General features: G+C 36.0%; 1 protein-coding gene across 1 annotated transcript in view; it reads left to right on the top strand.

Moving 5' to 3' along the window:
• The window catches only part of LOC141508501 (guanylate cyclase soluble subunit beta-2-like), a 98,617-nt gene that overhangs the window by 4,756 nt on the left and 71,646 nt on the right, over positions 1-22,215 (top strand). Inside the window, 1 exon segment of the mRNA XM_074217170.1 lies at positions 11,200-11,294. Coding sequence (XP_074073271.1) covers positions 11,200-11,294 — 95 coding nt within the window.

Here is a 22,215-nt window from a genome sequence, read left to right as displayed (position 1 = left end):
TTTTTTGGCAAAAATACTAAAGTGGTTTGCCATTTCCTTCTCCAGCTTATTTTATAGATGAGGAAACTGAAGCAAACAGGGTTAAGTGACTTGTCCAGGGGCACACAACAAATGTTTGTGGCTGAATTTGAACTGAAGATGTCTTCCTGATTCCAACCTCAGTATTCTATCCACTGTGCCTCCTTGTTGCCATCTTTATTTTACACTAATTCTCTAGATTCCTGTATATGTACTTGCTGTTACTCTTCCTCCATTAGAAGGTAAACTTCTTGAGGATAGGAATGGTCTAATTTTTATCTTGTGTCTCCAGTTCCTAGCACATTGACTGGATCCCAGTAGAAACTTAAATAAATGTTTATTGCTCTGGTCCATCCCAGCAAAGGTGCCAAGTGAAGCTCTCTACAAGTTGGGTGAGATCATTCAAGAATATATTGCTTAGGGGTGGCTGGGTGGCACAGTGGATAGAGCACTGGCCCTGGAGTCAGGAGTGCCTGAGTTCAAATGTGGCCTCAGACACTTAATAATTGCCTAGCTGTGTGGCCTTGGGCAAGTCACTCGACCCCATTGCCTTGCAAAAGCTAAAAAAAAAGAATATATTGCTTCAATTTTCCCTTTCAGTAGATGCTGTAGGTGCTTCACTGTGAGTTTACAGGTTGAAATCACATTAAAAGGGAAGAGATGCATCAAAAAAAGATTTCTCATACCATTTTCAGCTGAGGGAATAAAAAAGATATCCAGAAACTTTAAAAACTTTAAAAGATTTCAAATAAGGGAGATTTCAATACAGCTTAAAAGAGGGATAATACAATTTAGAGAAATAAATGAAGAGACTAAACCCAACTGGGTGATAGCTGTTGTCTAGCTCTCCCACTTTTTTATCTTGGTGATCTTAATGTGCCAAATCCCTTCTGAATTGAACCTGAAAAGGAATATTAAATCATAGGACATTAGAAACCTGCAAAATTTCAATGGAACTGCATCTTTAAGCCACAAACAAAATCAGATTTAAAGGTCAGTCAGCTATTAAATTTGCATTTTATTAGATCCCTGCTTTGGAAAAAACCCAGATATTCCCAAATATGAAACACAACAAGGACATTATTTGCATTACAAAAGTATTCCTTTCAGTGGTTCATTTAAATAAAAAAACTGTATTGTATTGAAAATGAGATTTGAAATTGAACTCAGAATTAATATACACATGATTTTTAAGGGCACATCTTTTGAGCAGAGTGAGGCACATTCATAGGCTTTATACTTTCAATTTTATTTGCTATAAAACAAACAATCAGATAGCATCACCTCTTAACCCTCCATTATTCACCATGTTCCTCCCACATCTGCTATATTTGTAGGTTACTAATTGCACTCCTGAAATTCAATTGAATTCTATTAATTCTTCTTTTCTTTTTTTTTTTTTACTCTGAATCAGACAAAAACCAGTAAAAAAGAACATTTCCATATACTAAGTAGAACCAAAACCAAGGAAAAATAATACTAACAATCTTTTATTTACAGATTGCTTTTTAAAAAGGATTGAGTAAATTCAACATGCTATTTTTAAAGTTTTCCTGATTGTTTGCTTCTGAATTTCCTTCCACCCTAAAATGAATGGGAAAAGAAATATTCAGTGATCCTTTTTTCTTTCATTTCTTCTTTTTTTCCAAGGCAACCCTATTGCTAGCTTCCTTCTACCTTCAAATTAAAAAAGGAAAAATAAGGCATTGAAGAAAATTTTATCCCTCTTCAACACCATAAGTTCTCTGAGGGCATAAATTATTTAATTTTTTCATTTTTGTCTCTCTGACTTTGATTGCAATTGAAGAATAGACATTTTATAAATGTATGTTTAATTGATTTAAATTGATGATAGAAGGAAACTGGGAAAATGCCTCAGCCTTTTCATTCATGTGACCTCTGGTAAATGATTTGACCTCTCAATCTCACTTTCCTCATTTTAAAAAGAGTAACATCCTATTTCCTTTACAGAGCTGATGTGAGGAAAGCATTTTTTTCAACTTTAAAGTGAAGCATAAAAGTGAGTTATAATTACCAAGTTGACTAGTACTGAAAGTCTTCAAAAATCTAAGTCAAGACAAAGATTTTGACTGAGATGATCTGGATTGTATACCTCCATCTTCAGCTATTAAAATTCTATCTTTCAAAGTACAGTTCAGGTAATCCCTCCCTTATGAAGAATTCAGATGTCCTTCCTCTTGGTTCAAATTTAAGATTTATTCTCTGACAGTGGATGCTACCTCCATTAGAGTCTACTTCTGGCAGTGCTAGAGCTCTGGATCTGGGATCATGACGACCTCAGACACTTTTAGCAGTGTCTCTCTGGGCAAATGACTTAACCTCTGGTTTCCCCAACTCGAAAATCATCTATATCTCAAATTTATTTTGAGGATCAGGAGGAGATAATATCTGTAAAAAGCCAATATGGGCCTGGCCCATAGTAGTAATATTTTGAATATTTATTTCCCTTCTCAGACTGCTGCCTGACTATGGAAGTCAGAGGATTCGAATTTCTCCTTTGACACTTAATCGCCTGTATGACCTTGGGTAATTCAAATAATTTCCCTGGGCTTGACTTCATCTCTAAAATGAAGAGGTCAAGAGCTAGCAAAGGAGGCTGGAACAGTATAGGTAGGATGACAGGAAGAAAGGTAGACAGCAAGAATAAAGATACAACATGTTATTCACCCACAGACAGAAAGGAAATGAACTTAACCTGAAGGAAGAGACATACATTTTCAGACATGGCTAATGGGAGAATTTATTTCACCAGACTATGTAAATAGGTATATATATAATTTTTTTTAAATTTTTATTAAGGATATTATTTGAGTTTTACAGTTTTCCCCCAATCTTGTTTCCCTCCCCCCACCCCCACCCCACAGATAGCACTCCATCAGTCTTTACTTTGTTTCCATGTTGTACCTCCATCCAAATTGGGTGTGATGAGAGAGAAATCATATCCTTAAAGAGAACAGAATTCTCAGAGGTAACCAGATCAAACCATAAGACATCTGGGTTTTTTTTTCCCTGAATTAAAGGGAATAGTCCTTGTACTTTGTTCAAACTCCACAGCTCCTTATCTGGATACAGATGGTACTCTCCTTTGCAGACAGCCCAAAATTGCTCCCAACTGTTGCATTGATGGAATGAGCAAGTCCTTCAAGGTTGAACATCACTCCCATGTTGCTGTTAGGGTGTACAGTGTTTTTCTAGTTCTGCTCATCTCACTCAGCATCAGTTCATGCAAATCCCTCCAGGTTTCCCTGAAATCCCATCCCTCCTGGTTTCTAATAGAACAATAGTGTTCCATGACATACATATACCACAGTTTGCTAAACCATTCCCCAAATGAAGGACATTTACTGGATTTCCAATTCTTTGCCACCACAAACAGGGCTGCTATAAATATTTTTGTACAAGTAATGTTTTTACCCTTTTTCCTCATCTCTTCAAGGTATAGACCCAGTAGTGGTATTGCTGGGTCAAAGGGTATGCACATTTTTGTTGCCCTTTGGGCATAGTTCCAAATAGCTCTCCAGAAGGGTTGGATGAGTTCACAACTCCACCAACAGTGTAATAATGTCCCAGATTTCCCACATCCCTTCCAACAATGATCATTATCCTTCTTGGTCATACTGGCCAATCTGAGAGGTGTGAGGTGGTACCTCAGAGAGGCTTTAATTCGCATTTTTCTAATAATTAATGATTTAGAGCATTTTTTCATATGGTTATGGATTGCTTTGATCTCCTCATGTGTAAATTGCCTTTGCATATCCTTTGACCATTTGTCAATTGGGGAATGGCCTTTTGTTTTAAAAATATGACTCAGTTTTCTGTATATTTTAGAAATGAGTCCTTTGTCAGAATCATTAGTTGTAAAGATTGTTTCCCAGTTTACTACTTTTTTTTATCTTGATTACATTGGTTTTTATCTGTGCAAAAACTTTTTAATTTAATGTAATCGAAATCATCTAATTGGTTTTTAGTGATGTTCTCCAACTCTTCCTTAGTCATAAACTGTTCCCCTTTCCATAGATCTGACAGGTAGACTAGTCCTTGATCTTCTAATTTGCTTATAGTATTGTTTTTTTATGTCTATGTCCTGTAACCACTTGGATCTTATCTTGGTAAAGGGTGTGAGGTGTTGGTCTAATCTAAGTTTCTTCCATACTAACTTCCAATTATCCCAGCAGTTTTTATCAAAGAAGGAGTTTTTATCCTGGTGGCCTGACTCTTTGGGTTTCTCAAACAGCAGATTACTATAATCCTCTCCTGCTTTTTACACCTAGTCTATTCCACTGGTCCACCACTCTATTTCTTAGCCAAGGTACATATAAATTTTGAAAAATATTTGCTAAGTAGGGAAGGTGATTAGAAGAAGGGAAAGATCAGTGAAAAATATTTGTTTTTAGAAAAATAAAAAGAATAAAACTAAAAAATGAGGTTGGCCTGTATGATGCCTGAGGTATCTTATGACTCCTTCCTATGATCCTTTGCTTTTTAACAATTCTAGTTACTGTTTCTCTGTTTTGTCATGTCCCTCCCCCTTTCCCTATCTCTGCTTCATAATCCCTGACTACCCTGGGAAATGTTTATTATATCCCTGGCTGGGGGACGTATCCCTTAGATCCCTTCACAGAAGCAATCTGAGTGATTGTATTGATGAGCCTCAGTGAGAAGTCTTACATCCAAGAACGTTGGTGAGAACAGAAAATCTTCATAAAATCTGTTCTAATAGTTTGGATATGTTTGGCATCCCAGCAATTTGTGATGGATAAACAAGTCCAAGTAAATATTTGAGGGAAAGTTCAGTTTAAAGAAAAGAAAGGGTTGCTATACTTCAAAAGAAATGAATGAAAGGTCCATGAAGGATGCCAAAGATGGCTTCAAATAAATGACCATGGTTTGTTTCTGTTCTATTCTCAGAGGCACTAGAAGCAAAACATTCTAGACAATTGCCCTGAGACCACATTTTGACAGACCAAGTTTTAATTAAGAACTTTCCCTGAAGTGTTTTCATTCTTCTGATGAAGAAGTAGGCAGCTAGGAGAAGAAGGCCAATTTCTCCCTTGGGCAACAATGGAGAGAATGGATGGCGAAATAGTATTGAGTTAAAGATCCAATAGAAAAGGATTTCTGCCTAACTTTATGGATGGAAGACCAGATTTGGAGTCCGAGGGCATGGGTCCAAATCCTAGCTCTGACACTTATTAAGTGGCTGAATTTGGGCAAATTTCTTACCTTTTCTGAGCCTTGGTTTCCCTCTATATGAAATGAAGGAGTTGAATTGGAAAAACTCAAAGGTCCCTTATATCTCTAAATTTGTGTCAGTTTAGACTTGTTTCAGTCATCCAATTTGGGTTTTACCTAGTTTCAGCCTCCTAATAGTAATTACAAGGTAGTGATAAGGAAAAGGGGAGGGCCATGAAAAGAGAAACAACAACAAAAGCAAGAAAAGGATGATAGAAATAGAAACCTAAGGGACCTCAGAGGCCATTGAAGCCAACTTCCTTTTTTATTTATTATTCTTATTTTTCTGAAAATAAATATTTGTTTATTAATCTGCCCTTCCACTAATCCCCTTCCCCACTGTGCAAATGTTTAAAAAATGTAAGTAAGCAACTTAGAGATCTGTTTAAAACACCTAAAGGTTGAGGGACTTGCCCAGGATCACAAACTAGAAATAACAGTAACAACATAGTACTTAAGGATTTACAAAGAGTTCCCTGATAACCTTCTCATTTGATCTTCACAACAACCCTGCAACATAGGTGCCATTTTTACTCTCATTTTAGAGACAAAAAACCTGAAAGGCTAAAAGAGGTGAAATACCTTAGTCCAGCTCTTTATCCACTATGCAATATTGCCTCTATTATAGGTATAGTATTATTTTGAATTTGTAGAGTGCTTCTCGTTGTCTCAGAGCCCTTTCATTTAAATTCAATTCAATCCAATAAACATTTATTAAATGCCTATGATGCATCAGGTACTGGACCAAGTTCTGAGGATAAAAAAAGAGGCAAATGTCAATTACTGTATTTCATCCTCAATACTGGTCCTGAAACCCAGGCAAGACAGCTAATACTCTTATATAGATGATGAAACTAAGTTAAGGGATGCTGAGCCTATGGAAGAGAAGGTTTAATGATAGAAAGAAGAGGTGTCTTCATATAATTAAAGAACCACTATGTTAAAATAGGGAGTAAAGTTTACCCATGACTCATAAGATGAAACTAGGACTATAGGAAAAATGTTCAAGGGGATCATATTTCTGTTCAAATAAGGAAGAGCATTTTCAACACTATCCAGAATGACGGGGGAGCAGCATGTCCCTCCAAAACAATGGATATTGGACTAGGGGAAGACCTATCAATCCTGATAGTACCTCTTGCCTTCTTTCTTCTTTGCTGATTCCCTTGACAAGGACTTCCTAGACTCCATCTGGACTGTTTATATGCCACATAGTTTTGATTAGATGATGATTAACTCTATTCCCTTCAGTGAGATCAAGGACTGACAGACCTTGCCATCTTCCTTGCTGCCAAAGTCCTCCAGATCTTGTTAACCTCCCTAACTATATGTTTTGCAGACCCTGATGCTGGCATCTGTTCACAGATATAGTCTAAGGATCACCAGATCTTACCATTTACCACTCCCCTTCTTCATCCTTAATATTTCTAGGATTTTCTGTCCATCCTGGAGCTGAACTTTTTTTCATGTATTATCTATCTCCAATAGAATGTGAACTCCTTGAGATTAGGGACTGTTTTTTTTTCCTGTTTGTGTCTTCAGTACATAACTATTTATTCATAATTCTTAATAAATTCTTTTTTATTTGTATGATTCCTATGAATAATTTAATATGTATAATACATGCATAAACAATTTTTAAAAATATATTTATTTATAAGTATAAGGAGCATATTGAATCAAATATCAAATTATTTAATGTAAGTAACAAGTCATCCCACTTGATGTAAGTTACCAGAGGCTAGGCCCTTATCTCTTGATCAGGTGAGAATAATCAATTAGAGGTGTGAACTCCTGTTAACAAGACCTTCCTTTAGGTAAGGTACTTATTGCCATATGATAAATTAGGTTACACTCCAGGGAATCCACACTTAAAGATGCTGTTGTTAGCTCCTGAACTACACTTAGAAGTCATGCTCTACAACATTGCATGGTTCCTGTGTATTGGCAAAATGGTGCTATGGAAATAGTACTGGCTTTGGAGTCAGACTTAGGTTCAAATTTTAGTTATGTTATTTATTGCCTATGTGACATTGGGTAAGTCATTCAGTTTCCCTGGATCTCACTTACCTTATATACAAAATTAGGATCTCTCAAGTCATTTTAAGTTTTAATCCAATATATGGCACAAACTTTAATACTTTCATGACTTCACTGTGACTATGACTTTGTTATGAATAATCTTTCCATGACTAGAGAAAAAGGCAATCCTTCTATAAATTTTTATCCTGAGTACTCTTATTCATTCCTTTCTATGTATTCCCCAAAGATTATCCATTGAATAAGTAGAAAATTCCTCTGGTTCTTTTAATATTTTGTGTATGCCATTGTAAATCTCAGATTGCCTACCATTAACCTTTGCTTTCTCACTACGTGGTTGGTGCACCTCCTTCTTTGGTCATACAGATCTTTAATAATATCTTTTATACTACTTCTTGCAAGCAAGTTGTTAGTGGTAATATTTCTGCATCATAGGTGCTCACTTTCCCTGTCTTGGAAAAAATTCTCTCTTGCATTGAAGTTCCCCAAAATGCGTCTAGGTTACTTAACATAGCTCTGCTGTTAATTAGGTAATTGTCTCTATCCAAATTGTATGCAAAGTCCTCCTTTCACTCATGATGAATCTTTCTGTTTTATGTCATCAACATTTTTGATCATCAACATCATCTTGTGTGAGATCATGAGTTCTCATGACTTAAAATCAAATGACATCACTTGGATATAGGTATTGTTAAGGAAATGCATGTTTGAAGAAAAGTGTTAAATTGTACATATACTTTGACTCCACCACCATGGATTAGATACACCGCAAGGAATTTATTGATAATGAGAAAAGATGCCTTTGTAAAATATATTCATAGCAGCTTTGCAATAAAAATAACAACAAAAACCTCTGGAAAAATATGTTACCATCTATTAAGCAATGATTTCATAAACTATGGTATGGGTAGCTGGGTGCTGCAGTACATAGTGCTGGACCTGTAGTCAGGAAGATGAGTTCAAATCCAACCTGAGATACTAGCTGTGTGACTCTGGGGTAAATCACTTAATATCTGTTTTCCTCAGCTTCCTCATCTGCAAAATGGGGATTATAGTACCTACCACAAGGGTTGTTTTGAGAATCAAATGTGATAATAATTGTAAAGTGTGTAGTGTCTAATAGAACTATATAAATGTTAGTTATTAGTATCATTGTTACTAGGATATACTAGAATATTGCTGGTATATATAAGGAATGAAGATTATGGCTGAATTTAGAGAAACATACAAAGACTTGTATCAAGTGATGAAGAAGGAAGAAATCAGAGCCAAAAGAATAATTGGTACAATGGCTTTAATATAAAAATGCCTGTGTGAAGAGGCAACAAAACTATCAAATATGACAGTCATTTTTAGAATAAAATGGCTCATTTTTTTTCAGAGCCAAGCCCACTAATTCAATACTTTGGAATTTCAGGGTACTTTGAAGGATTTGTGGGTGACTATCTCTATTGCAAATGACTCGAACAATGAAAAACTATGTTCTCTCCATTTGTTAAGGAATAGTGACTGAAAAACCAATACCATTTAACTGTTTAAAATTGATGTATTAATTAGCTTTAGCAAAGAGATATTCCTTCAAAGATATAGCAAGAAGAAAGTATGAATATTTCTTCCCTTGCCCTTAAGGGCAACTCCTTTCCTACATCACCTACACAGCATTGGTTTCACCAAGTTCAAGTCCAAAGATGACATCTTTACCAAATAAGTCTTCTTTTTAGATTTTGCTGTCATGGGTTTAGAAGGTTGCTTCAGAAGATTCCTTGCAGCATAGATGTTAGGCTGACTGCCTGGGTCCAAATCTTGAATTCCTGTGGTTAGCTCTTTGTACCATTTAAAGCTCCCAAGGTTGAAGACCTCTCTCCCTTTATGTAGACACCAATAAAAGAAGATTGATTCAGGTCTTCCAGAAGCATATGAAGCAAAAAGACTGTAGCTGAACCTCAAAGGCCTTTTTTGACTACTCTTCAGCCAAAGAGTTTCCTCTTTTTATGGGGGTAACCAATTGGAACTAGTTACAGAAATCCTATAAATATTTTAGTCTTTCTGAGGCAAGTCTCTTACATGTCTGCTATTCTAGAAGTAGCTCCCTAGCAATGGAGTGATATTGTCCCAGGCAATTATGCAGGCAACAAAACCTCTGTTATGTTAAAACCATTCTGCCAAGGTTATAGGACATAACTCTTTCTTTTAACAATTAGGGGAGTGAGGAATATTAGAGAATTTGTTCAGATAGTGTTAGAAAGTGTCTTTGTTGTGTAAAAAAATGTATCAATAAATTTTAAATTTTAAAAAAAGTTTCTGTAAAAATAAGTAACACCTACAAAAGTAAATTACTAAAGCACTGCATTTTCCCAAATATAATATAGATATATATTTGTGTAATGTATAAACATAAACTTTATATATATTTTTGCATATATACACTCACTAATGGACTAACTAAATAAGGTTGGCTGTTCAAATACACATTGTTATCTTGGTCATATGCATTTTCTATCCACTTTGTTCTTCTAGTGTGGATTTTTAGATCAGTCTCTTTCAAATGAATGAAAATTTCATTGAGGACTTTATGTCATATTCCAGTGCCCTATGTCAATAATACAATGCTACCTGAAAATAGAAGCTCTATACAGTGGCCCCTTTGATCTAGGTCAATTCTTTGAGTGAATACACACACACACACACACACACACACACACACACAGATTTTTTTTTTTGTGTGCTTCACTTGTTACTGTTTTTCAACAGAGGATGTAAAACAAAACCAAAATTATCTCCATGGTCCTATCTACTATGGAATAGTAAATGAATAACATGTGTGTGAAAAACACATTGTGGAAATATAAAGCCTTTCTTTAAAATGTTATTTTTAAAGATAGTCTCTATATTTCCCCCTGCCCATTCCTTGAGCAATTGACCAGGCCAGGGGGGTCTCATAAAAAATTGCCAGTGCATTTTTTTGCAACTTTACATAATTCTTTGAGTATGTCAGAATGTGTCATTATGGGATTACCTAAATGGAACATGTCTAATTTATTACAATAATATTATATTCTATCCCTACCTCAATGCCTCATTTGTCTCATAACTGGCCTTCCAAAGACAGAGGGAGAAAAAGAAATTTTCCTTTTCATCTAATGAATGTAATTTTATCTTTTAAAAATGTTTTTCTTTCCTAGAATTTAGATCTAAATCTAAACAATCTTTTCATACCTATTCATTTGGTGGATGAGAAAATTGTGGTTGAGCCCACCAAAAATGTGGGAGGGAGAGAACATTTTGCCCAATGTCATATAGCTTATTAGGCAGAAAGTGGGACTAGGACCCAGCTCTCATCACTCCCAGGTCACAGAACTCTTCCCCAAAATCCTAAGTTGATTTTTGTTCTCATTTTCTCATCTTGTGTTGTTGAATTGGCCACATGCACTTGAGCACTTTTGATTCTTCATTCAACATAGGGGAAGAGGTGTATGTATTTACCCCTCCTCCTCTCTTGGTCATATTCTCTCGCTCTAAATTATTCACATGGTAGCATTCACAGAAGAGAAATTATTCAGGTACATGGCAGAGAAGATAGAACTCTAGATCTAGGGTGAAGAAGACCTAAGTTTAAATTTAGTCTGAGAACTTTACTAGCTCTATGATTCTGGACAAGTCACTTAAACTCTGTCTGCCTCAGTTCTCTCACCTGTAAAATGAGAATAATAATAGTACCTATCACTCAAGGTGGTGGTAAGTGTTTCTATATTCTATAATTCTAAAATGTCAAAGATTCTATGACTCTGGAGCTAAAGCTCATTTGATCTCTGCTGTATTCTAAAAGGTCAATTCAGGATCCAAACTCAGATGGATCTGAAAGAATCAAGTGATTGTTTTCTATTTCAGATCATGTGCAGAAATCCAAGATGCCTTCATGACATATACTGTATATGATGATGTCATCACAATCAAATTGATCCAAGAAGCCTGCAAACTTCTGGGTAAATACAAAAATAGAGGGATGAGTATACGACTCAGAACTGTATCTCCAGATATTTTCTCCTTGGGCAAAAATAACTGTTCTTGGATTGGGGGTTTGGGGGTGTGGGATAGCACTAACGGTATAGAAACACTGGAAGAGGCTATAGTCTGACCCAAGGAAAGATAAACTCAAGAGGGGCAACATAGTAATGGGAATCTTTGGAGTGGGATGTGTCAGCCACTTGGTCATTCCATGTAGTGATGTGGGATGAGGAAGACCATGAGATCTAGGAAGGATGGGCACCTCCTTGGATGTTGACTTGCTGAGACAAAGCCCCATATATATCATATCATTTATGATGCTCTATTCACTGTGCCACCTGGCTACTCCCCTTATCCTATTTTCTTCAGTCTCCTTCTGTTCTTTGTAGATTTAAACCTGATGTCAAGTGTCAAGTCTGAGTTCTCTTGTCTAATAGACTTATATACCTTATTGCCTTGTGGATCTTATTTGTTCCCTCTTCCCCATCCCTCCCTTTTTTCTGTTGTGGCTTGTTCTTAAAAGTATAAATTCATGATGGGAATAATGAAGATAATTCCCCTCCCCTACCCAGATGGTAGAAATTTCCCTCTCTCTCAAATTCATATAATAATGTTTTTTTTTAAATAACTCCTTTTATTTACTTATTTTTTAGTTTTCAACATATTTTTTTGCTAGGTTTTGAGTTTTTAGGGGTTTTTTTTAGGTTTTTATAAGGCAAATGGGGTTAAGTGACTTGCCCAAAGCCATACAAGCTAGGTAATTATTAAGTGTCTGAGGCCGGATTTGAACTCAGGTACTGCTGACTCCAGGGCCAAGGCTCTATCCACTGCACCACTTAGCCAGTCCTAGGTTTTGAGTTTTAACTTTTTTCTCTCTTCCCTTCTTCCCTGCCTTTTCCCCTTTCAGAAAGCAATCTAATTCACATAATTTTTTTCTTTCCCATTTGCCATGTAACTTCCCCTCTAGGTCCATGCCTTCTCATTTTTCTGGATGCTAATTGACTCCTGGACTTCTGGTGGTCCATGGAGGTATGATGTTCTTAGAGAAATTGTCTCTCTATGCACTATTTTCTTTCATATGAACTCATTGTAAAATTCCCATCAGACTTTAATAGACTTTTGCAGACTTCCATGACAGTGCTGTTCTGTAAGACTCCTCCTCCAAATTTAGCCATTATCTCTCCATTTTCCTATAGTCCCTCTTCTTTCTGGGAGAGTAAAGGAATTGTCTTCCCTTCATTGTTTACCCATGGACTTGATTGGAGTACATCATACATTCTCTTCTATCTTCCATTTCCCTTCTTCCCTTTTCTGTACCCTTTCATTTAGCTAATTAGTTCCACAATAGACACTGATTCACTTGTAAAGTTGAGGGAAAGTGGGTTGCAAAGTGTCCATGGTGTTTCAGACATGTTTCTTCACCATCATTTCTCCAATTTCTTAGCACTGATTTTCAACCTTATTTCTTTGTGTTTATCAAGAAATGTCTTAATGGCCCATTTGTTGTTCCTTTTTTAAAAATCCAATAGCTGTCTTCACTTTTTTCTTCTAATAGTTTTAGGAGATGAGATAATATATTTCATTAATTGAGCTTTCCTTTGTTGTACTTATTTACTTTTCTTGTATTTCTGTTGCTAGAGTTGTTTGCAAGTTGAATGATATATTCATATCCTTTTTTGAGGAATGCTTCAAATTTTTGTCTTTGATGGGATGTATATCTTTTTTCTTTGATGATTAGGTTCATTTGTGAATGGCTTGTTATTTTGGGTCCCATCTTGAGCTCTATTTTGTTTGTTTGTTTTTAGAATATATCATTACATTTCCTTCTGTGGTTTCTGGTGGGTACAAAATAATCTTGTGTCATGAATATTTTCTCTTTATTTAAGAAGATCTTCAGACCATTTGCAATTTTTTTTGTGATTGAAACTGATAAATTGAACCACTATATGTCTTAGAATTGAAACATTGGGCTTTTTATTTTCTTCAAGTGATCTGTGAATTCTTCTAATTGTTTTCTACAATTAGAAGCTGTAAACAATTTTCTGGTGTTATTTCTTGCATTCTGGTGTTCAGGATTTTTGTTTCATCATGTTCCCTTTGGGAAATCTATGATCCAGTAAGTGTCTCTTTTTGCATCACACCTTTGAGATCATTGTATTTTACTTGCAAGGAGAGCATGTTTTCTTTTTTCACTGTTTCTTTTAGTTCCTCTTCTTCTACATTGTTCTTCACTTCAATATAGTCTTCAGTAAACCCAGTATATCCCCATGTAACTTTATTATTCCCAATTAGTAGTACTCTTTTTCATTTATTGCAGAAACTCCCCACCAAATCTATTATCTTAATTACTTCTGCTGTGCAAGCTATAAATTCTGCCATTTTTTTCCTCTTATAACTTCTCTCAAGATTCTGATTTCTCTCTTGAATCATTCTGGAATATCCAGAAGTATTTCTGGTTTGTTTTTTTTTTTTTGCAAGGCAATGGGGTTAAGTGACTTGCTCAAGGTCACACAGCTAGGTAATTATTAAGTGTCTGAGGCTGGATTTGAACTCAGGTCCTCCTGACTCTAGGGTCAGTGCTCTATCCACTGTGCCACCCAGCTGCCCCATATTTCTATGCTCTCTTAAGGTGTAGTGTATTTCATCAGGTGATGGTTCGATTTCCTTTTTTTTGCATTTATTTAGCGAGATTTAGAATCTCTTAGAAGTTTTGGTATTGATCTTCCCTTCCAATTTTAGTATCTTTTCTGTTGGTGTAGCTACATATAATCTAGGTTTTAAACTAACTGAATTTTTTTTCCTGAGATCTTTGGAAGTTTCAGTTTTACCCCTTCTTTTCCTTTGTCATTAACTTTTTGACTCTTTCCCCTTTGATGATGGGTTTATCCCCAGGGCTGAACCTCAAAACTATCTCAGTCTTTCCCTACATAAGGAAATCAATTTTTTACCAGTCTCAGTCAATTCCCCAAGTATCATCTGAGAGGAACAGGACTGATCTCAGTTGGATTCAAGTCTTCTTTTCTTTAGGTCCACACAATGACCCCTGACCCATTTCCCCTCCATTCTTTAGTTCTTTGACTTGCCTGAGTCAGTGGTTGAGTTTTTTCCTTTTTTTAAAAAAAAATTAATTTATGGAATAAAACAAGCATTTCCACAACCACAATAAAAAGATGATTATACATGAAAATGCAAATCTATTATGCTCAACTTATTATTCCTTTCAAATATAGAACAAATTTATGTCAATTTATATTTTTCTTCCCTTTCCCCAACTCATTCTTATACAGGACTATCATTAGGCAAAATCAAGTATACTTATATGTAAAATTATTCTATGTACACTTCTATTTATCAGTTTTTCCCTATTTGTAGATACCATCTTTCTTCCTATTTCCTTTACAGTATTTATACTAGGCAAGATAACATTCATTAAAAGTTATTATTAAAACAATATTGTTTTTACTGTATACAATGCTCCCTTGTTTCTGCTCATTTCACTGTTTCATGCAAGTCTTTGTATGGTTTCTAAAATCATCAAGTTCATCATTTCTTTTAGCACAGTAATATTCCAGGCTTAGAGTGGATACAGGTAAATTAGACAGAACCTTTACAGGTTATGTGGTTTCCTAGCATTTGGGCTGCGTCAGGAAGAAGGGAAAATAGTATCATACTCATGCCTTCTCCACCTTTACCCTTGACATCTAATTGACATCTAATACTGATTGCAACAGAATGTTGGAGGAAGAGATTGCAATAAGAGGGAAATCCATGAGTGGGTCCCAAAGCACAAGGCTTTGGGTTGATTTGTAGAGCCTATCTAGACATGGTTGTTGGTGGGGAAGAAGTGCTAAATGAATGTGTTAAGAATTAGTAATTAATTTGCAAAGCTATTACCTTGGACTTCTTGATTTCTAATTTCTAATTATTCCACCTGTGGCCCATAATTCTTTTTGTTTGCTTATTATTGCTGTTGTCTTTTGACAGTTACTGGTGATTGGAGAAAATGACTACTTCTCCATCTAGTTGTCTATATAATTTGAATATTCCTTGCTGGAAACGACTGCATCTAAAACTACAAAGCCTTGAAAGGGTCTATAGAGGGCAAAGAAAACAAGATGCTTATAACCAATACTAGGGTCCTCTTTGGAGGAGTGAGAAGAGCCAGAAGCTTCAGGTACTATGCTTCTGGTAAACTTGATTTTTGCTAGTGAAAGGTCTAAGAAGGAGGGAGAAGAGAACACTTTTTTCCCCCAACACCTGCAGTGATGGGTTTGATGTCATATCTCTGGGAAGCCAATAGAGTTCTTAAGTTTTCAAGTGATTCTCCTGGTTCAGTTATAAGTTATTTATCTATCCATTCAACAAGTATTTATTAAGCACCAACTATGTGCAACAGGTTGTATTAGATATTGAGGAAAAAAGGACAAAAAATGAAACCATCTCTGGCCTCCTAATGTTTAAATTTGATAGAGGCAAAACAATATGAAAACAGATAAGTAAATTCAAAAATATATACTAAGTAGCTGAACAGTAATTTTGGAATGATGGCATTAACAACTGAGATTTGTAAAGGTTTTGTGTAGGAAGTAGCAGTTGAACTAGCCTTGAAGTCAGTTCCAGGAAGAAAAATCATTAATCAGGCATGAGTTCCTGCTAACACATTTGGTCAGCCAGCTATGTGGAGTCTCACAGAGACAGGTGGCTTTCCCAGAAGGCAGTTGTCACCCTTGATGCTTGGAGAAGGCATTGAACATATTTCAGTTTCATCTGATTTTTTAAAACCACTGATCTTTTTGTTGTTTTAACAATAATAAATAGCTTTAACTCAGTGCTTCTGGATCTAGCAGGCTTCTTTTTCATCTGTTCTATCAGTTACTTCTATGTCTCTCATGCTGCTATAGTTTCCTGGACTTCCACGGATAAAGAAAATCAGAAAATTTGTGTAAGAGAGAAGCCAAATGACTACTTGAAACTTAGAGGGCTGGGAAGGAAGTAATTGAATCTTTCAGTTCCAAAGTATGCTCTATTAATGGTCTGCCACCATTGTCAACACCAGCTTTAGTTCAACCTGTTGCCACCATCAGTGTGCCAATTAAGCTCTTGTCTGGCTGTTGTCAGGCTCTCCAAATGGAGTAGAGTTGGGCAGAGTTCTGCAATGCCATCCTAAATGAAGGTTGACAGAAGGAAGGAGACTTCCAACTGGGAGAAATCCAGGGGACAGAATGGTCATAGAAAATCATTTCTATCCAGAAATGTGTTCACCCCTGTTCATTTGGCACCAGAATTCTGAAATTCTAAAGTGAGTTGTGGCAGAGATGGGAGTCATGACTCAGAAAACAAAGGCTTGCTTCAGCTATTGGGAATCATATGAAACTCTAAGACCAATAAAACTCTCTCATCGTCTAAAGAAGATAAGAAGCCTCCATTTGGAGAGATAGTGATGCTCATGAAACAAACCATGTTTTTTGTCTCCATTACAGAAGTTCTTAAACTGGACTCTACTAGTTCTGCTTACTCCAGTTTCTACAGCAATTTCAGTGGGTCTGTAAATTTGGATGAGGAAAAATAACATTCTTACTAACTTTTAACTGACATTTAGCATTTGCTTCCATTATTTTTTTTAAATCCAATATTTGGAAACCAGTCTACCAAAGAGGTCTTAAACAAAAAAAAAAGATTAGGAGTATGTGATATGGAAAATATTTTGTGAACCTTAAACATTATTGAAACATGAATGATGATCCTTATGTAGAGCAGATTTGTATATTTGAGTCTTGAATGGTGACAGTTAGGATAAAGGCTGGAAATTGCAAAGACATTTTAGGGAGAAAAGGCTTGGAGGATTGTGCCTGCTTTCTCCATCCTTTTACTTTGCATCCCTTTCAGAGATTCACTAAGATTGTGGTTCTTTTCACAAGTGTTTGTAGATGGTTTACTTGAGAAAGGTAAGATTGTTAAGACATTGATTTAAAAATAGTGTGAAGGGGCATTCCTCCCCATAGAGCATATGGGGGTTTTCCCATGCTTCTGATATGTTCAAAAACTTAATTATATATGTGGTTGACTAAAAGCAGAGCCAATGCCTGCTTTTTGTGTGGAAGCAGGGACTGGGGGGGGGGGAGGAATGCTACTCACTATCACTAACACACAGCAATAACTCACATTTCTTTAGTGCTTCAATTGATTAAAAATGCTTTCCTCCTAACTACCCTTTGGCACAGTAAGAATATAATTAGCATTTTGTTATTGTTTTTAAATCATTTTCAGTTGTGTCCAACCTTTCATGACCCTCCATGAGATTTTCTTGGCAAGGATCCTGTAGAGTTTGCATTTTCCTTCTCTAACTCATTTACAGAAGAGGCAAACAGGGTCACGCAGTGAGTAAGTGTCTGAGTCCAGATTTGAACTCATGAAGAGGAGTCTTCCAGACTCCAGACCTGGGGCTCTAACCTGCACTACTTAACTCCTCTGTGCTACCTAGCTTCCCAGAAGAAGAAGAAACGGAGGTTAAGAAAGTCTAAGGGATTCGTTCATTGTTACATAGTTTGTAAGTGATAGTGCTGGAACTCAAGTTTAGACTTTTTAACTACAGGGTGATCTACTACATCTAAAGCTCCACATAGATCACTCACACACACACACACACACACGCACACATGCACACACAGACACACACAGACACACACACGTACAAACACACACACACGCACACACAGACACAGACACATAATTTGACAATGTAATAGTTCTTTAAGAATTAACTAAGAAAATTCATCTGGTTTGTTGCCCAAAGAAAGGAAGTCCTTTCCCTCTTTTTTTAAATTGATGGCTTTTTTTTTGGTAAATTTTTTTTTTGTTGTAAATCATACTAGTTTTTGATTATATCATTTCCCTCTTATCCTTCAAGACTTCCCTTATAACAAAGATTAAAATCATTAGTGGAACATGAATCAAGGAGGTGCTTGTGGAGATCATAAATGACCAAAATGTATATGTGGAGGGACAAATATAAGGAAGATATATAGCCAGGGTTCACGCTTGGAGGGAAGTACAATGAAAATGTGTGAGCATACTATCCGCATGGTAGAGCATACATACAGGGAAGAGGTGTGGCCAGGGCACATACAAGAATTTCAACTCAGGCTTCTACTACTATGGGGCCACTAATGTTATCTAATGATGTCATCATGCTGCTTTTACTGGTTATGCAACTCAGTGGGCATGACCTCTTTTAGAGGTTTCCAAATACAGTCCTATTGGGTATAAGGATGTGGAATTTTTCTCTGCTTTTTTCAGTTTCTGTCTTTAATCAAAATTCTTACCTATAGTACTATAGCTTCTTCATAAGAAGAGTGACCTCTGCCATGCTCTTTTCATTCAAAAACCAGAGAATTTTATAACTCTTTTAGAAAAATATCTTTTGGCCTTAAGACACATAACGGTCCACCCATAAAGGTGGAAGAAGTAATCTTTCTCAGTTTTGTATTACTTTTTTTACTTAACAGTGAAGCCTGTTGAGTGATCAAAATCTTGACTAGAAGACTTTTCTCTCAGCAGAAGATCTTTGTCCTAGGCATCAAACTTCTTAGATCCCAAAGAAGAGTTCTCCTGGTTAGCTAATACTCTCTGGCTTACTAGTTTCTCTAGACTGAACTTACTGGTCATTGTGTTTAGTTATCTTTTTAAAGGTGACCCCATTCTAGTTTATGGTGAGCACTGTGTATACTTTCAGGTTTTAATCTCTGAAGACTTAACTACACCTGGTCTTTACTGTAGCAAGTTTTATTTACCTCCTAACTACCAATGAATTCTGGAGTTCAGAATTCCTTTCCCTCCAGTTTTTTCAATTGAAAACTTCTGTTCTTCCATGTAGTTGGAGAAAGGTTTCAAGTAGTCATTTGGCCTCTCTCTTAGAATATTTGACAATATAAAATTGTCCTAGCCATTAGAGAGGTTAAAAGGAAGGAGGGATAAGACATGTGCTCAAAGAATTATAATAGAAGAAAGAATAATTAAATGCATGCGGAGTTGGTGGTGTTAGAAGGGAGTTTCCCAAATGTCTAAGTTTTTAAAATAAATGTGCTGTAGTTAGTGCTAAAGAAGCCATTGTTTTCTTATCTGGAATAAAAGATCATGCCCTGAAATAAAGGTTTTATTTCTAGGATAAAAAATCATTAAGTGTAAAATATGGGTTTGGAAGATAAACAATAATTGGACATGGACAGGAAAAAAAAGGATTTTAATAGAGCTTAGAGAATAAAAATGAGGGCTCAATTTGAGTAGTGACATCTTTGAGATCACTTTTATTAGAGAAGCAGAAGACTTTAGGGGGCAGACTATTAAACCAAGAGAAGACCTGACTTTTGTTCCCAACTGGGGCCACTGATGTTATCTAGTGATATCATCATGCTGCTTTTACTGGTTATGCAACTCAGTGGGCATGACCTCTTCAAGAGGTTTCCAAGACGGGTGTCTAGGTGGTGTAGTGGATAAAGCACCAACCCTGGAGTCAGGAGTACCTGCGTTCAAATCCAGTCTCAGAAACTTAATAATTACCTAGCTGTGTGGCCTTGGGCAAGCCACTTAACCCCGTTTGCCTTGCAAAAACCTTAAAAAAAGGTTTCTAAGAGATACTATTGCTTTTTTTTGTCTTTTTAATATTGATTTCCATAAAACTTAAGATAGCTCTTGCTTTCCACTGATCTTAAATGACCAAAATTAAGGAGAATTATCTATCAAGTTCTGGGTTCAAATCCTACCTTTGATTTAAATAGCCCATGAATCCATAGGCACATCTCATCATTTTTCTGGGGCTCAATTTCCTCATCTATGAAAAGAGTCATAATACAAAGCTTGGAGTCAGGAAGGTACAAGTTCAAATCCTTCTTCTGACTCTTAACCTCTCTGTGCTTCTGGTAACTTCTTAGGATTAATTACTAATTCAGAGATGGGTTATGAGTTGCATTCTATTGATCTCATAAATGGTGAATGGTATATGTAAAGCAATATATATGTGTGCTGTAAAAAAAAAAAAGATTTGAGCTCCACAAAGAAGGTTGATACATATCAAACAGATCTGATTTCTGGGGTTTTTGAATCCACTTACAATGCAGTTAACTATAAAGAATATTAAGATCAACAGAGAGAGCTGTTGTATAAAGGTCGTTATCATTATAATTAAGTTGCATTGTCTACTCTGCTGGTACAAAAAATGTTCTGGGACCTCAGTCTACTACTTTTAAGCAGCTGTTGAGGTTTTTCAAGGCCACTGCAACAGGATGCTTTCTGATTAGCATAGTTCAAGACAGGACCAGATGGCACTCTGAGCATTTCATAAGTAATTATTCTGTATATGAATAAATGCCTACTTAGCACATAAGTAGGTTATTAGTGGATTGAAATGGTAAAATACACACACACACACACACACACACACACACACACTCACGGTAATTTGCCATAGCTATGGCAACCCATACTAGAACTGCTAAGAATCCAGTAGTCAAATGCTTTTGAGCAATAAGCCTGACCATATCTGAAAGGGAAATGGCAACTGAACAAATAGCATTGAGTCCTCTAGTTCTTTCAGTAGAATACTGAAGAAATGATAGCATGAACATATATCCAAAACATACTGGACTATTTGAATTCAATTTCCATAGGAAATTATGTTTGTGGATGAATACAGGATGCTTGACTGTCAGTAGACAGGCACATACTGAGTTTGGGGGGTGGATAATCACCATAAAGTGGTCACACAAAGCTCCTTCAGTTCAGGGACTGTTGTGCATTTGTTTTTGAATCCCTTGAACCTAGTAGATAGTAAGCACTTACTAGATACTTGGTTAAATGAAGCTAGCAAAAAAATGAAAGGAAAATAGTAACATTTTCTTACTCCTTTGCTTTCCATGATTTTTTTTCTCATGTGGTTCTTCTGCTGATCTGGCTCATCCTTTTCAACCTTCCTTACTGTTTTATTGTATACTTACAACTCCTGAATTTGGGTGTTCCCATAGTCTCTGTTGGGGTCCTTCTCTTCACTTTCTTTTGCACCTATAATTTTAAACAATTGTTTAATTTATTTTTAATTTATGGAATAAAACAAGCATTTGCATAACAATATGGTTTTAAAAAAAGAATTGCATAAGAAACTACAAACCTATTATATATAACTAACTATTCCTTTTAACTATATGATAAAGTTATCATGTAAATTTCTTTTTTTCCCTTCTTTCTTCCTTCCCCACCCCTTGCCCTAGAGATGGCTACCATTAGACACAAATATGTGTGTATATACATGCAAAATAATTCTATACATATTTCTGTCTATCAGTTCTTTTTCTGGATGTCAGTTTTTTCCTCTCCACTTACTAAATTCTTTACCATGGGGATATCTTTCACCCTTATTCTTCTATTACCATCTGTTTTCAGATGACTTCCATATCAGTCTCCTATCTTCCAGGCTTGTATCTACAACTACCTGCTAGTCATTTCTACTTGCCATCTAGTCTGATGGTATGTTAAACTTATCATGTTCAAAACTGAACTAAACACTCCCTCTTAAATCCTTCTCTTCCAACTTTCCCTATTTCCATTGATAACATTTCTGTTTTCCCAGTCACTCAGTCTTGAAATATCAGCACCATTCCATCTCTTAGCATATTTATTTAGTTTTCATTTCCTATTGGTTCCACCATATCAATATCTCTCTCATCAGTATCCCTTTTTCTTCTCCCCATTTCACATAATGCTAATTAGGCCCTTCATCACTTAACTCCTAGATTTTTATAGCTTTTTAAATGGTCTCTAGTGCCAGTTTCTTCATTCTCTAATCCATGCTCTCTTCATGCTGCTATTAAGATAATCTTCCTAATGTGTAGGTTTAACCATTCACTTTTG

Source organism: Macrotis lagotis, chromosome 1 (genome assembly GCF_037893015.1).
Source record: "Macrotis lagotis isolate mMagLag1 chromosome 1, bilby.v1.9.chrom.fasta, whole genome shotgun sequence".
Taxonomy (NCBI): Eukaryota; Metazoa; Chordata; class Mammalia; order Peramelemorphia; family Peramelidae; genus Macrotis; species Macrotis lagotis.
Note: the sequence above shows the minus strand (reverse complement) of the source record. Positions and strands in the feature narration are given on the sequence as shown.